The sequence below is a fragment of the Bactrocera dorsalis genome, chromosome 1, assembly GCF_023373825.1.
Source record: "Bactrocera dorsalis isolate Fly_Bdor chromosome 1, ASM2337382v1, whole genome shotgun sequence".
Lineage (NCBI taxonomy): Eukaryota > Metazoa > Arthropoda > Insecta > Diptera > Tephritidae > Bactrocera > Bactrocera dorsalis.
Window position 1 is genome coordinate 103,050,262 of NC_064303.1, and position 16,546 is coordinate 103,066,807.

A 16,546-nucleotide genomic window follows, 5' to 3' on the forward strand; every position below is an offset into this window, starting at 1 on the left:
ACACTGAAGTCATTGTGAATGGGACATTGTCATCGCTAAGAAGTATGCTATATTTTTCGTCCGCCCTTTTCCAATCAGAGAATCAAAACCGGAAAATTAAATAATATAATTATTAAATACTGTTAAACAATATCAGGAAAAATGTTAACGGATACGGATGATGATTACTTCTTTGAAGAGGATAAAATGTAAGTTCAATAGCATTTTGTTAAAACAAAATATTATTATATATTTTCACACATATGTTTATCTGTTCTTAAAAAACTGTGGTCTGAGTAATAATCAATATCATTGCATTTGTGTCGTCTATTTACGTTTCATCTAAATCACAACTAATTTTCTAAATTTTCTTGCAACTAAAACTTTGTTCAATTAAAATTAAACTTTGTGTTAATCATAAAAGCATTTTAACGGAGTCCGCCGTCATTACACCGTTATTGCTCAACGAGAAGTAAGTAGAAGCACTGATACAACAATGGCGGTACACTTTCTCTGAAACTCCATGTATGTACTTATGTATTCCCAAAGTTCTACCCATTTGGCGATGCAACAACAACAGGAAACGCAGAATGTGCCGAATTCAAATGCTGACAATTCCGATTTTGAAGTAGAATTAGTGGTTGACAACGAACGGAAGTCGACACCCGAAACTGACGATGTCGCTCAAACTAATATTATTGTGCCCCTTTTGAGCGAGCGTTTAATTGAGTTCGATAGACAAAAATTTGAATTAGACCGACTGTAAGTTGTGACTAGCACTGAACGGTATAAATGTACGAACCTACCAAAAGCAGCAACTATAATTGTTGCTGTGCACCAATTATATATAGTACATATAATCTAATTTGGTATACAGATTAGCTCAACATACTGGCTAGCATTAATGTAGTCAACGTATTGTCAATTAAGGAGGACCAAAATACTCCTAGTAGTTCCGCTTGCAAGTTCATAGTTTCCCTATTTTTATAGTTTAGATTTTTACAACATTAGGACCAATATTATCATAGTTTTCTGTGAAAGAAACGGTTGAAACTTATATTTTAAGATATATTTATATAAATTTATTTATAACCGTTATTTAAGCCAGAAAATATTGTAGTCAACATAAAAAAAGCGCAGCGCAACTTGTGGACATTTCAATTTTCGACCATATTTCGACAATTTAGGAATTATTATAAATTATAATTTACTCGCATATGTGTACATACATATGTATGTACATGTATTTATTTTCATATATCCATATTTCCGATTTAGGAGTAGAAAGAAAATATTCGAACAGTAGCTTTGGTGTTGGATTCATACACACACACATATGTATGTACATATTTTTATCAATGCATGCATAAGTAAGTTGTCTCAAACTTGTAAATATACATATATTTATTTTGATTCCAGTTAACTCTTTCATCAAATAAAAATTCATAAAAAGGCCTTGTTTTACACCCTCCCTTAAATCACTCAATAAACAATTGATCAAATTTGAGTTAATAGTTTTTTTAGATATCGTTTTTATAGGAACTTAAATTGGCTACTTTAGAAAATGTGCATAGTTCCGACTCATGTTACACCACATCTAGCTTTATCACTGTAAATCTGCATACTAATTTCCAATGCATCTGTATCATATACATACATAATTATACATATGTACATCACAATTAGCATCAGTAGAGTTATGGTAGCATCACCGCATTACATAACAACAAAATTATGAATAAACCTCAACTAAATCTTAATTTTCAAAATAACCAACATTGAACACAGGGGCATGACGGTGACTGTGAGTTCGGTGGTGATTACGAAGGATCAGAGCAATTTAATAGGAATTAGCATAGGCGGCGGTGCGCCACTGTGTCCCTGTCTTTACATAGTACAGGTAAGTTGGAATTATATTTAATGCCTCCAATGCCAAAATTTACTTATTTTCTTGACTGCCGTTAGGTCTTCGATGGCACACCAGCGGCGCGTGAAGGTTCACTGCAAAGCGGCGATGAACTGTTAGCTGTCAACTCGGTAAGTGTGAAGGGCAAAACCAAAGTGGAAGTAGCGAAAATGATACAGGCCGCCACCACAACGGTAACCATACACTACAATAAGCTGCATGCTGATCCAGAGCAGGGCAAATCGTTGGACATTATATTGAAAAAACTAAAGCATCGCATAGTGGATAATATGTCCAGCAACACGGCAGATACATTGGGTCTTTCGCGTGCCATACTCTGTAATGATTCGTTGGTTAAGCGACTGGAGGAACTTGAGGGTACCGAATTAATGTATAAAGGTTTGGTGGAGCATGCGCGGCGCATGCTAAAAGCCTACTACGATCTGCTGCAAACTTATAAGGCATTCGGCGATTGCTTTACACATATAAGTGCGCATGAACCGCAACAGCGCGCATCTGAGGCGTTTCGTATGTTCGGTGAATTTCATCGGAATCTGGAAAAGGATGGCTTAAATATTATAAAGGAAATTAAACCGGTGCTCTCCGACTTGGGTACATATCTGAATAAGGCGATACCAGACACCAAATTAACGGTACGCCGTTATGCCGATGCCAAATTCACCTATCTCTCCTACTGTCTAAAGGTGAAGGAGATGGACGATGAGGAGCATAGTTTCGCAGCGCTGCAGGATCCGCTCTATCGCGTCGAGACGGGCAACTACGAATACAGACTAATTTTGCGTTGTCGTCAGGATGCGCGCAATAAATTCGCCAAATTGCGTACGGATGTGTTGGAAAAGATGGAACTGCTCGAGTGCAAGCATGCAATGGACTTGAATAAACAATTACGCAGTTTGCTCGACAGTTTGGCACAGCTCAATCGTTCGGTTGTAGAGCGTATAGAAGCATTGCCGCCACTCTTTCCGATTGAAGTTGATTTCAAAGAAACTGACTTCCAATATAAATCGACCACGCTGAAACCACAAGATCTCGATGAGGAAGAGGAGGAAGAGCAGACGATCGTGCGTACCGATTCGCACAGTTTGCGTATGGCAAGTACAGAAGTTGTTTGTGGCTTAGAAGCTGTAGAAACGCCAGCACAAGTGGTAAATATACCACAAAAGGGTAATCTGCTGGACGAGCTCGATACGACATCCGATCAGAGTGTGGACAATAATGAAACACTACTCAAAGAGTTGGGTCTATTCGGTGTGGATCTTATGTCAAATCCACAAACATTAACGAATCAAAAGGACTCGGTGGCCGCACAGAATGGCGCTTATGATTTCGATTTATTTCTCAATCAGTCAGCAGCAACGGCAACACAATTGGAACAGGATTTAATGTCAGCGAATGCGCTCGAAACCGATTTGTTGTTGCAGTGAATCTACTTTTTTGCGTGTGACGGACATGCATTTTGAAAAAAAATATTTGTAAGTTGTGCGTTGTAAGTAAATATTAGTGGAAGTATTAGCTAATACATTTACAAATTGTATTATTATACTGTAAAATATAATAAATGGAAAAATGAAATTTCAGTAAAAAATTATATGCTAACTTTCTACTATCAGTTTGCATCCGGATTTTGAAGTGGCACAGCCATGCAGTGGGAATTGAGTGAATAAATAAACTGTGTTTTCCACAAAAGTAAGCAAAGTGTATAGCTTCCGTACAGAGAAGAAGCGAGAAAGGTCGGAGAGATAGCAGTGGAACGCAGGTGAAGAAGCTACGGACCTGTCAGAACACTACACTACGGACTACGACAGGATGTCTCTTGTTGTCTCCCATTGAATATCTAAATAGTGAGGGGCTTATGCTCCCCAGTTAAGGAGCATAATGAACTCCTCTCCAAGCAGTTCCTGCTGGGATGTTTTCGCAGAAGCGGACTTCGGACGCAACTTACTTCCGACAGGTACTGATCGCCATTCACAGTGGAGCTTTCAACACTTTCACCGGCACTCTTTCAGTGAATGGTGTTCTTGGAGTCAAATCCCCACCCATTGTAGACGAAGAGCTAGAGTTGCCGCGAGAAACGAGAGCGATCATGCTAAACTCCTATTTGCCCAGAATAGACGCCGACATATCCAACATATGTCCTGCGTGCAAGGAGTCACTTGACCATCTCATTGCATGCTGGATGTTCTTAAATAATGAATATCGAACTTATTCTGCGGTGGAATCGGGATAAATCGAGAGTTCGTTCCTGTTTAGTTGTTGCAGCGACTGTCCTTGACCGCCTAAAAAATCCGGGTCCGTTCCGGTTACGTTGGCCCGATTGTCGTTGGAACGGATTTTATTCAGTATTAATCATCTCTTCATCTTACGTCCATACTAAAACGTAAAGAAATATGAATTTTTAATATTAATATTTCACGAGGTGAATTCCCTCATCGGGAGCTGATTTTGGCGATTTCTAATTTTCAAATGTTCGCTGTCGAACTTCCACCTCTACTATTGTTGTTGTTGTTAACGGCAGAATTATGACGAGTTGGCTGTCCATAACCGGATAAAAAACCGGGGTCCGTTCCGGTAACGTAAACCCAATTGTCGTGAGAACGGTACTCCACCTACTCATTATTGTAAGTTCTCTGCTAAAACCATTCGGCTACCGGCGACCAACCAACTTCACATCATTAAATAAAAAACAAAGTTTGAGTTACTGCTATTTTAGTTGTATTTTATATATACATATATATATTTTTTTTTTATTTTTTTCAAAACGAGTTTAAACAATTGTATTTATAATAAATTCAGTTTTACAGTCATGGATATGTAAGTACAGCTGAACACTGTGACTGCAAACTGTATATTGTACTTTCTCTGCGTTTTTTGCATTTGTCGACATTTAACAATAATTTACAATAATAATATTAAACTTGCCGCGCCGCAACAAAAAGTTAGATACAGTAGCAATGCCAAGTACATTCATTCATTAACAATAATTTGTTCACATTTCTAATATTAATGGAGGATGTGCAAGCTACTGAATTGAATATAACAAGGAAAAATAAATAAATAAATCTGAAGGATGAAAAGAAATTTGTTATGACATGATAAGAGAGTCTAGAGAGCGCATAATGTACGAATGTCAGATATGTAATAAATAAAACTATAGTATACACACATATTTATGGGTGAAATAAATAATGACATTAACTATTATTATAAAACTAGTTTTTTTACATTTAAATGAACTAAACGAAAATATTCTATGAATTATAATATAGTAACAAGCGTATAACACACACATACATATATATGTACATTTTATATTACATACAATTTTAATAGATTTTTTTTATATTCAACATTAAACTAAGCTACCAGATAACTAGCATAAATACTATTTTCGCAAATGCATTTTGATGCGCAACCAGTGGCGGGACATTTGCTGGACTTAAATACAAACGTGCTTTGAGCATGAATTTACCTAAACCCAGGCTGCTTGTTTGCTTGCTGGTTACAACAAAATATTCATCCTAACACATAACTGCTGCTTAATACTATTTTGATACCGCAACATGTACAATTTAAAAAAGAGTGTGTAAAGCGACGTTAGAGCTTTTCTTCTTTGATACTGTTGCAATTGTGCATGGGTATGCTTTGTTCATTTCGCCCGTCACACACACACACCGTTTGGAGTTTTTGTTTGCAATTTTGATTTTCATATTCACTGGGATTGTCTTAAATTTATTTATATAGCTTGTTGTTTAGCTTAGTGTTGTTGGTTTGGCGTTGACATGCCTTCCGGCTGTTGCTGTTGCTGCCGTTGACGATGTCTTCTCTGACGCTGCACATTGTTGTAACAGTTCAAATTCGCTGTTACACGGCTTAGTAATTCTGTCATGCGATTCGGTATTTTTAGGAGTTGTTGACGTCGTGGACGCTTCATTGAAACACCGTTGCGCACACAACTGCCGGCATCACTGTTCAATTGTTCCACCACAGTGGAGTGCTGTACATATGTAACGAATGTGTTTGCATGCTGCAGATCTTCGAGATCGACAAGGTCTTGCAGCGCCTCCACAGACACCACACGCATATTCACCAAACCATCAACAAAATGTGCGGCAGCATTACTTCCCACTCCAATATTGCCAGGCGCAATAGTAGCGCCCAAATTTACATCAAACGTAGCTGCACGCAACATTATGCGACCGGCATCACCGGCACTCACACTACTGGTGCCGGTTACAATGGCGGCCCGGTAATTGGCCGCGTTCAGCGGACACTAGGTGTATGTGAGTAGTCTTTCATCGAGCAGTTTTACGCGCAATTTCTGTTTGTAGTGGTATTCCTTGAGGAAGGCTTTGAGACGCACTGGCAGCTCCAATTCGGATATACCGTCATAGCTGGTGTTCGATACAATGGCGGCGCGTGCCAATTGCTGCAACGAGAATACTTTTTTGCGATGGAATGGTACGGTCAGCATTGGTTCGAAGAACATAACGCTGCCGGGATCTTTGTAATGTTCCAATAAACCGGTCACGGTGGATGTGCTAAATACGGCTGGGTCGTGACAGTCGAAACTGGAGAAAGAAACAACAAAAATTTTGTTAATACAAACATTGCTGATTTTGATGGAAATGCTATTTTGCATTTTCATTTAGAAAAATATGAAAAATTTACCTAAATTTGTGTCCACTCTGTTCGATACGCGCATGTAGCGAACGTCCGTACTTCCGGAATGTTACCGAGAACAAGTATTCCTCTTGAGCTGAGTCGCGTAGCAAAAATGTGCCCTCAGGCTTGCCCTCAAGCAAACGCTCGGCCTCGTAGCGATCCATTTTGCCCCAGTAAAAACTCGAATTGAAAATTCGCTCCAAATCTGGCACGAGGTAGTGTACAAAATCTACTTGTGAGTGTACAATAGGCGACGTCGCTGTGGATAAGACATGCATGACATTCTTCGTTACATTTGTGTGATCGCGACCTTCACTAGTTGTTTGTGGATTACTGCTGCATTTCTCTTCTGCCTGTGCGCCATCAGTTCTAATACCGTTTCCAATTTCCGCAACCGTTACGCGCTCTGTTGGCTTACTCGTGGTTGCTGTCGCCGACGCGGTTGTTGTCGTTGGACAAACCACCACATTTATGGAAGAGATTATTAGATCTTTGTTGGATGCCCAAACGGCAAGCTGCTCATTTGCTGCTGCCACTGTTGGTGTTGTTGGATGCGCTGCACTTGAGGTAGTTATTGATACTGGAGTTGGAGGAGTATGTGAGGTGGAAGTTGTCATAGAATTAACGTTCCTAACAGCACTATCACGCTGACAGGTGGAAGAGCTGACCGTGGGTAGTGACATTCTCACTTCACTGTTCGACGGTCGTAATTGCTTTTGTCGTAAATGCGCCTCAACTGCTACTGACGGCGTTTGAGTAGTGTTACGGGAATGATTAGAGCTGCTATTGCTGCAATGATTATTGTTGCTGCTATTTGATAGTTTGTTTAGTTGCGACTTACTGCTGCCGGAGGAGGAAGTTGATGATTCTAGCATGCTTTTCAAATTCATAAATGCCGACTTGGCTTTCTGGCGTCGACTACTCACTGACGACCGGTTATGCGTTGTAGCCGGGCTCTCTTCCGTAACCTCGTAATACTCAACGTTACCAGCGCGATCCGTTTCCTGTTCTACGAAGGGTTCCGTAATGCGTAAAACATTTAGATTATTTGGAAGGGATGCTCTGCTATTGCTGTTGGCATTGTTATTGTTCAACATTGAATTAATGGAGCTGCCAGCAGCTTCCACAACACCAGCATCTGTGTGCGGCAGCACCTTATTCGAATTTGTATCCACTAAGCGACGATAAGTATCGTTATTCGCTGCCGAGTGCGCATGTGACTCAGCTGTTGGTTGCAGTATGTTTTGTTGGGCATTATCCATCTCAGACGGCGAATGTGTTTTGAAGTGTATTTTTATAATAATCTGACCGCTTGAATTACTGGCCACTGATGAAAGGTTGGAGGTGTCAGCTATTGAATCGTTATCTAGACGTAAAATCGGCAAGAACTTATCGCCGTAGACAGCGGTGACGTTACTGCTGGTAAGTGATGCTATTGAGTTTCTATAAATCTTACTGCTCTCACTATTCGCAGGTGAAGACGATTTTGGAAAACGTGTTGAATGACGACGTGACGAATGTTTGGATAATTTAGTGGATGATGATGATGTTTCCTTGATTGAATTTTTGTTACCGTTGGTGAGGCCAGCAGATAGTTTGCTGGAACGGTGCCCCATCGGAAGATATTTATACAAGTTGATAATTGCTATCTATGTACATAGGTGTGTTATTAATACAGCGCAACGAAATCAGAAATTAACTGAAATATAAAGAAAATATTGCATTGAATATAAATATGAAATGAGAAAATAATTAAATATATAATATTATTATTGATTTACTACATTGAATTCAGTAAAAAATGCAAATTCAGGAATCTGAGCATGTTGCATGTTATATTTGAATATTTATAAAACAATCACGGCTTATTTATGGTATAAGCTTACTATATTTATTTACGTTAACGTTGTCTGCATACGCGATGTGTTATTATTTTAATTTTTTTTTTTAGCAATGCAAATTGTTTAACACACGCCAGAGATCAGCACACTTGTGCGGCGAAAACAAACGCGCCACTGCCTTTATAGAACTTTCGAAGCAGCTACGTGCATACATACATACATGCATATGTGGTTGAAATCAATTCTCCCAGAAAATTATATTTGTTATTAATTTTTAACGAATCGCACACTCACCCCGATAAAAATAAGCGCACACAAGTTTGAAATTAGATTTACTCTTTACTTTCCGAGTATGCGCACATACGTACATATGTACATGTGTACATATGGATTGTATTTTTGCGTCGTTCATTCATTAAAATGTCACGAATACAATGTACAAACACAGACACATGAATGAAAAGTTGCAAAAGCCAACAAAACAATTAAATAGTACAACAAAAATGTGTAGTTTTATAACTGTATATAGCTTTGTAAGAATTTTTCCATTAACTTGACTGAAGTTATTATTCTGTAAGCAAATTAAATTTTAGGAAATTCAATTTTTAGGTGATTTTTATATTTTATATGTCTAATGATCACATTTGACTCGGATTGGCAAAAAATAAATACATTTTTTTTGTATTTTATTATAAATTTTTATTATCGCGGTACTTCTGGACGTCGTTTGAGATTCAGATCTTTTGATATGCGTCTAAATTTGACACGATTCCTATCCAGAATGTGTTGAGTCGATCCGTAAGAGTTGTTGAAATCCTCTAATGCCAACACTACGATTTTCAATCACTATTTGTATAACTTTTTCGATAGTATCGTCATGAACTGAGATGGATGGACGACTCGATAAAGCTATTTTTCTATGATTTCGCGACCTTCAATGAACCGTACTCAAACCACTCGGGTTCATGATAAAGTAGACTCCACAAAAAACCCCTGAAACATTTTTAACGATTCCGCAGCCGTGATTTCATTGGAAACACAAATCTTCCAGGAAACTCGTAGTTAATTTTTTTTTTAATGGTAAAAATTGGCAGACAAACGTTTCGCGTTGTACTCAAACAGCTGCCAAATTAATTGTCATATGGAGATAAACTTCACACTAACATAAAAAGTGTGTAACCACTGGAAAAAATTATATATTTAGTGTCCGCGCGGAGCTTATTTGGGTCAGTCCGGGTCAAATTTGATATGATTGCTTGTTTACTTATGCATATTATAATGATAGTAACTTTTGTAACAGCTGTTTGCCTAAAAACGCACGCATTAGAAAGATCCTTCATTCTCATTATCCCGAATCCCGCATTTCTATCCGGTAAAGGACTGTCAACTCGGCAACAATCCTCTATATTACTTCAAGGATGTAGTTTGCCACTTACAACAATTACATACATATACATATATGTACATGTTTCAAGCATGTCTACCATCATACTATTTCAAATGCCTCCACATACCACTTTCCATGAAGGTAGATACTCATCGCCACAATGACTGTTTGAAATGCTTATTGTTGTTGTTAGCTTGCCAGCACAAAACAACCAAAAACACAACAATGAGTCTGCAATACGAAGAACTTAAGCGAAATTTTCAAAAGGCTGATCCCTCGAATTTCTTGATCTTCGATTAATCTTTTTTTTCATTTTTCCCCATTGCGAAAATGCGAGTCCAAAGAACAATGCGACAGTTGGCTCAGCAGTTAATAATTTCAATTTCGTAGAAAATTGTTGTGATGTGTGGTGCATGCTGCTGACACCAGTCAGCCCGCCGAACAAGCAACTAACCAACCGTCGTCAGTCAAGCGGACCCAACAAAAACAACAATATTGTAGTGACTCACACTGAATGGTTACCATCTGCTGTTGGACGGTTGGCGTTTACCATTAAGTGTCTGCTTGCTATGCTAACAATACATGAGCATAATAATACAGAAACATACATATATACATACATATGTACACACAGAAATCGAAGAGGAGCACCCAGCAGGGAAATTTTTCAATAACTGGTGGCGTTGGTGGTGGACGTTGCTGATTTTTGCATCTGTCGATAGTCCACACTTCTGAGAACAAAGCAATCATATTTTTCAAAAGAATGAAGAGGTAGTTAGATCTACGGTAAATATGTTGGTTTTGTAATGGCTGAAAATATTGCTCTAATAATTTTGTGGGATGTTGAGCTGACAATACTTGGCTGGATTAGGAGTTATTTGGCATTTTTTGAAGTAGTGTACAATTTTCAATTTTTTGAACACTATCGACTTAGTATGCGTCTCTTTCGAGATAATGGGATTTCAGGTTTTGTTATTACCTGCTAGTTACAAATATGCACATCTTGATAGTAAAATTTACTATAGATTTCAAAATTAGTCAGCAGTCCTTATCTCATCGATTTTTATTAAATTTGTGTTCGACTAGAACTTTCAATGTTCCTACAAGTAAATATTGTATACAAGTGCATAGTATGTATGAATGTTTATTTACATACATAAATACAAACATATGTATATTAAAGTTGCAAAAAGTCAAATATTCCATCATAACTTTTAGTATAATTGGTTTATTGAAAGGCCGGTGTCAAATCGCAATACCAACACATGTATGTACATATGTACAATAACATGTTATGTTATCTTAGATTTATTATGCATCTATGATATCCATACATAAGCGCAGATATGCAGACAATTTACAGTTTTTTCTGTAAGTACAATATTTATAAGCATGATGTCGTTTACCCGTGCTCGGCACTTTCAACCAGAAATGCTTCCGCAGAAATGTATTTAATGGATTTTTCCGTTAATGCTTCCTACAATTTCCTCGTAAAATTCTGGTCACTTAACGCTTTCACACAAAACAAAATTCGAGTTCAAACAGTGGTAGATGCATACATATCTATGTATGCAGCTACATTCGTATCTGTGTGTGTGCGTATCGGCTTTTGTTTGTGTGCCGCTGCTTTGCAGCTACGAGGAATTCATATGAAATTTCAAACCCACTTCATTTTCTGTTTCTGGAATACGAATGCATTCTATAGAAAAGTAAATGATGTTCTCATTGTTGTTGTTGCTGTTGAGTGCAGTATTAGCGTGCAGTTGATTGTGTGCTTTGAAGGCAGTTTGTGCATGAGCAAAAGAAATTTTCTTGAGAACACAATCAAGCGTCATTGCACAATTTTCAGAAACGAACTCAAATGTACATAAACATACATACAAACATAAAAACGTATTAAAAATAAAAATATATATACATATGTAAATATAGTACATATGTCTGTATTTGAGAAAAATAAGTTGTTTCATTTCAAACAAACAACACTAATAATTTCTTAAGAAGAGTAATAGTTATTTGAATTCTTCGGATTAAACGATCCTTTGAACAAAATATGTATTAGTAATGGCTCATTTCAAAGCAACTTGGAAGAAAGTATGCGCACATAGAGAAGCATTGAAAATATTAGCTCCATTATTTTTATAGTAAAAATTGTGGGCAATTCAAGTACAACGGTAAAAACTTGGCGTATTTCGTTGATTTTTTTGCAACTAAAATTTATGTATAACAAAATTTTACCTTTTATACGCATTGCACGTTTGGTTAAAAGAAAAAAATTCTTTAGGCAAGACTTCTATCAATCATTATCTCTAAAGAATCCCATATGTGCCTAAACAAATGTTTTCCATAGATGCAAGGCAAAGACATAAATGCATACACACAGCTGCATAGTTAGTAGAAATAACAACAAAAACTGACCGTTTGTCTCGTGCTGTGCTTTAAATGTAAAAGACCTTGACAAACATAGCGGAAAATTGCTTTGATATCCTTTTCGTAAATAACTAAATAAATGCGAGCACACCGTTTATGTATGTATGTACATACAATATGTATGTATGTATATTTGACAATAGTAAACGAAAAACCTCCGACCTAGTTTGGAGTTAGTAACTTACGGTGACTTGTACACAAAATCCAGACACTTTCAAAGTAATATAAATATTTACACACTCACACACTCATGTTATTTTTTGTACCGAGCTGCGAATACAATGTTGTAATCGCAGTAGAACGACTATTCGAATAGTACTAATCCGTTAATATTCACACGAACGGTTACAAACCGGATATTCGTATAAACAGTTTTCAGGTTATAATAATTTTAAAAGGCCTAATACAAATATTAATAGTTTTGTTCTAAATAAAATTAGGCACAACAAAATTCGTCAGCCCAAACATAAAAATATTGTTGCAGTTACATACACACATACATACATGGTGCATGATACTCACTTAATTAAGTAGTTTTAGCTGGAAATTATTTTTGTATATGAATCTGTATATATACATACATACATATTGTATAAGTATGCTTGTAGATAAAAACACCACAATCAATTTAGAGTGCAGTGATTTCGCAAAATAATTTAAATTGACATACGCCTGCGGAGGGCAGGTGGTTACGGCGAAACTGTCGTTTGGGTATTCCAGGAAGCTCTCATCCAATTTGTGTGTGTGTGTTTGCATGTAGGTCGTTGCTGAGTGCGTGTTGGCGCAAAATTCAAGCGAATCGTTAACAGTATTGCACGGATTCTTCTTGGAACTTGTTAAAATTATGAAAAGGAAATAGTGTTGAATATTTCAGCGCATGTTTGTGTAGATATACCATATTTGATGTAGCTAAAATTGCACAGAAACTATGTACATACATATGTATGTGTTTATAGTGGCTTATATGCATATGTATGTACATATGTATGTATGCATGCAAAAAAATAATGGATTACCGAAAATAAAATTATGAATTATAGACAATAAATTTCGAAGCACAAATGTCGGATTTCAACTGATCGTTTAGGGATCTACATATAACTCTTTTCAAGTCTGCTCATATTGAAATTAAGCAATTCTTTTCTTCTCTGTTACATGCTATACTCTCTTTTAATTAAAAAAAAGTTGATCTTTCATTTAAAAGATTGCGAAATTTAAAAAGCAAATTTCTGGGAAAATTTTTATATAGTATAATAAATATATACATACGCAATTTTCAACAGAAGCAAATCGACCATATCTGTCAATACTCCTTAAATTAAAGAGCATAAATTGCGTGGTCTTTCTTCGGAATCTGTTATCAAAAGCTCTATGCCGCTTTTCTTGGAAGTTCTCCGATTAAACATGAAATGTATGCACCGCATATAATTGTATATCTCTTACTTATGCGCACGTGTATAAATATGTATGTACATACATGAATTTCTTACTTAAGCACTTTGCCAATTTCTAGGAAGCAATATCTATTCGATCGCTTAAACATTGGAGATTAAATAACTAATAAATGTACGAAGGTCGTTCAACGTTTCACTTAATTATATAAACATACATACATACATATGTACACAAATATATTAAGCGTGTATTCTCGTAGTTTACACTTATCAATCAAGTTACATGTATGTACATATATACATATTTAGACAAGAGTTTTGGTGTTGTAACTTCTGCTAAGAAATAAAATAATTAGGTACATATACACATACATACATATGTATGTGTGTATAATACAATTGAGTTTAGCTCTCAAAAGAAAAACAAGTTCAGATAAATAATTAATCCATAACCAGAAATAAATAATTAAATTTATGAGTCTGTGCACCCCCGTGTTTATGTGCTTAAATATTATTGTTAGCAGAATTTATATTATTAATGCAATTCTGAATAATAGTATATGAATATTTTCTATTTAATTGGCACAATTTCATTTGAATAACCATTTGAGACTTTGTTATATTATATTTTCTAACCTATACCTAAATATGTATATATGTATCTATATTTATTCACAATTTAATACTCAGTACTTTTACCTAGTAAATAAGGGAGTGACTTCAAGCCAAGCCAATGGTCCTACGTTTGTACACATTTATTGGCAAATAAAATTTCCGATTAAACAGATTTCATAGAATGATTTGAGTATAACAAAATTTACTCACAATAATTCTCTATGCGATAACAAATTGTGGTTTCTAAGAAATCGTTTACTTGAATATGAAAACAAATGTACATACATACATATACTTATGGACGATGATAAACAATATAGCCACGAAAGGATGACTTATATATCTATAAACTGTAAACGTATGAATAATTCTTATCAGTTGGAGAGTTAACAAACTACAAGTATGTAATTTACCCTATTATACAGTACTATGTTGATTACTCATGAATACATTTCACTTGACAACATCATATGTATTATCATATATTTATTTTTTAGGTAAAAATTTAATAAATTTAATTGGAATTCTCTAGCAATCATTTGAACTATCCGGGTATTTTCTGCATTTATTTATTTTGTAAAAGTTTCGTGTATGTACGTACATACATACATGTATGTGAGCGATGAGGCAATAGACAATTGCTCATTACGTTGGACTTAATAATAATTTGCGCGCACGAGTCACGAGTATTGCTTCTATTAATAGTATGATGTCACAACCGATGACAAGCCTCCAACGCTTTGAATATATTTAACGTGTTTCCACCGACCACATTTTTGCAAGTACATACTAACAAAGTTTTTTTGAGAAAATGTTTTAACCCATACATATTTGTATGTACATATGGTTTAACAACAAACTGAAGTGCACACAGCCTTTTATAATTGTAAATACATTTAAATATTAGACGTTTATATAAATATGTATATATGTAGATACCATATAGGAAGTTTGATTGCATTTTAATACACCTGAATTAATGTGTAAGCTATTATTCGTGGAACAAGAAACAAATATTTGCTGATCTAAGTAGCGACAAATAAAATTAACGCGAAAATTTATTTTCTTTACTTTTTCACTTTGACATTCACCAACTAATTTCGCTTCCATTGTAAATTCACAGAAACAATTAAAAATTTCCCACGAATCGAAATAAAACGACATGAAGTGTATATTTCTCGTTTTTTTTCTCTGCCACACGCTGATACTCATATAATACAATGCACACAATACCACACTCGCACACCTTTTCTTTAAGCGTTGGCAACCGTGAGTCAATTCTCAGCTGCTGTTGGGCTCTCATTTTTTTCGTTTACGCTCTTATTCGATTTGTTTCATAGCTGTATATGTTTATACACAGTCATACACAAGCATACACAAGACTGCCGTGCATTGCCATTGAATAAGTGGCGCTCAGCGCTTTCCGTTGGCCACACGGCACCCCGCGTATTTTGCTCCCATCATTCACACTTTACCAAGTATTTATTTTTCGTACTGTGTTGTTGTTTGTGTTGCCTTTGCCGTGATGCCATGCCGTCCTCACACAACGCTATGTAATTTGTTGTTGCCTCGGGCTGTTTTTGCTGTTGTCTTGTCTGTCACTTCTGAGAATTCGGTCTAAATTAGAAATGCGCTTCTCGGAAATTGGTATCTGAATGCGTCAATAATTTTTGCTTCTTTTTTGGCCGTTTTCTGCCTTTTGATTAAAATTTCTTGGAATTTTTGCTATTCAACTAATATTCGATATTTAGTGTACACAATTTTTAATCATACCACAAATTATTTTCGCGATTTTCACTGCACAAATATGTACTTGTAGTTTTTCTATTTGAACCACATTCGTAGAAATCATTCCGCAATCAAACCACCAACAATGTTGCGCAAACCGAATTTCACGATTTCTCAGTATTTTATTTACCTGTATGAATTGCACTCAGCTCCTCAATAAGTATTTTTCTTAATATGATTTTCTTTTGTACACATACACGAAACTATTTAATACATTTTAATGTTAGCTGTTTCGGTTTTAATTAGCACCTTTTTACTTTAATGTTACTTGGGCAATTGTCAATATTTAACTAAATGCAATTTCCTGTTTTCACAATATTTTAACATTTATTGCTCTATGAATTTAACCAAACGTCATACTTGCTGGCACTGAAAACTGGTACTGAATTATTGAAAAGGGAGACCGACTATTAGCAGGGTTGCATTTCAAGAAATTACCCTGAGTGCTGCCAGATGCATAAAATTGATAGCTATTGTTGAATTTGGCAATGGCGTAAACGAGTAATGGCGGAAGTACAACACT

General features: G+C 36.0%; 2 protein-coding genes across 6 annotated transcripts; one reads left to right on the forward strand and one right to left on the reverse strand.

Moving 5' to 3' along the window:
• Positions 1 to 14: 14 nt before the first annotated feature.
• LOC105231213 (PRKCA-binding protein) lies at positions 15 to 3,494 on the forward strand. 2 transcript variants are annotated; one of them, XM_011212381.3, is made up of 5 exons: positions 15 to 188; positions 404 to 451; positions 529 to 741; positions 1,768 to 1,879; positions 1,945 to 3,494. In XM_011212381.3, exons 1-5 carry the CDS (start codon positions 142 to 144, stop codon positions 3,328 to 3,330), a joined length of 1,806 nt encoding a protein of 601 aa, XP_011210683.1. In that variant the 5' UTR covers positions 15 to 141; the 3' UTR covers positions 3,331 to 3,494. The 2 variants fall into 2 exon arrangements, with proteins under 2 accessions (XP_011210683.1, XP_011210684.1); XM_011212382.3 differs by lacking the exons at positions 404 to 451; positions 529 to 741 and having other exon boundaries at positions 18 to 188.
• A 1,101-nt stretch (positions 3,495 to 4,595) lies between these two features.
• LOC105231214 (mucin-5AC) lies at positions 4,596 to 16,403 on the reverse strand. 4 transcript variants are annotated; one of them, XM_011212386.4, is made up of 3 exons: positions 16,154 to 16,403; positions 6,575 to 8,267; positions 4,596 to 6,474 (listed from the first exon to the last, which is right to left on the reverse strand). In XM_011212386.4, the coding sequence occupies exons 2-3, from the start codon at positions 8,182 to 8,184 to the stop codon at positions 6,177 to 6,179; spliced, it is 1,908 nt and encodes a 635-aa protein (XP_011210688.2). In that variant the 5' UTR covers positions 8,185 to 8,267; positions 16,154 to 16,403; the 3' UTR covers positions 4,596 to 6,176. The 4 variants fall into 4 exon arrangements, with proteins under 4 accessions (XP_011210688.2, XP_019847651.2, XP_049307060.1 ...); XM_019992092.3 differs by lacking the exon at positions 16,154 to 16,403 and adding an exon at positions 15,731 to 15,839; XM_049451103.1 differs by lacking the exon at positions 16,154 to 16,403 and adding an exon at positions 8,468 to 8,945.
• Between the last annotated feature and the right edge of the window lie 143 nt (positions 16,404 to 16,546).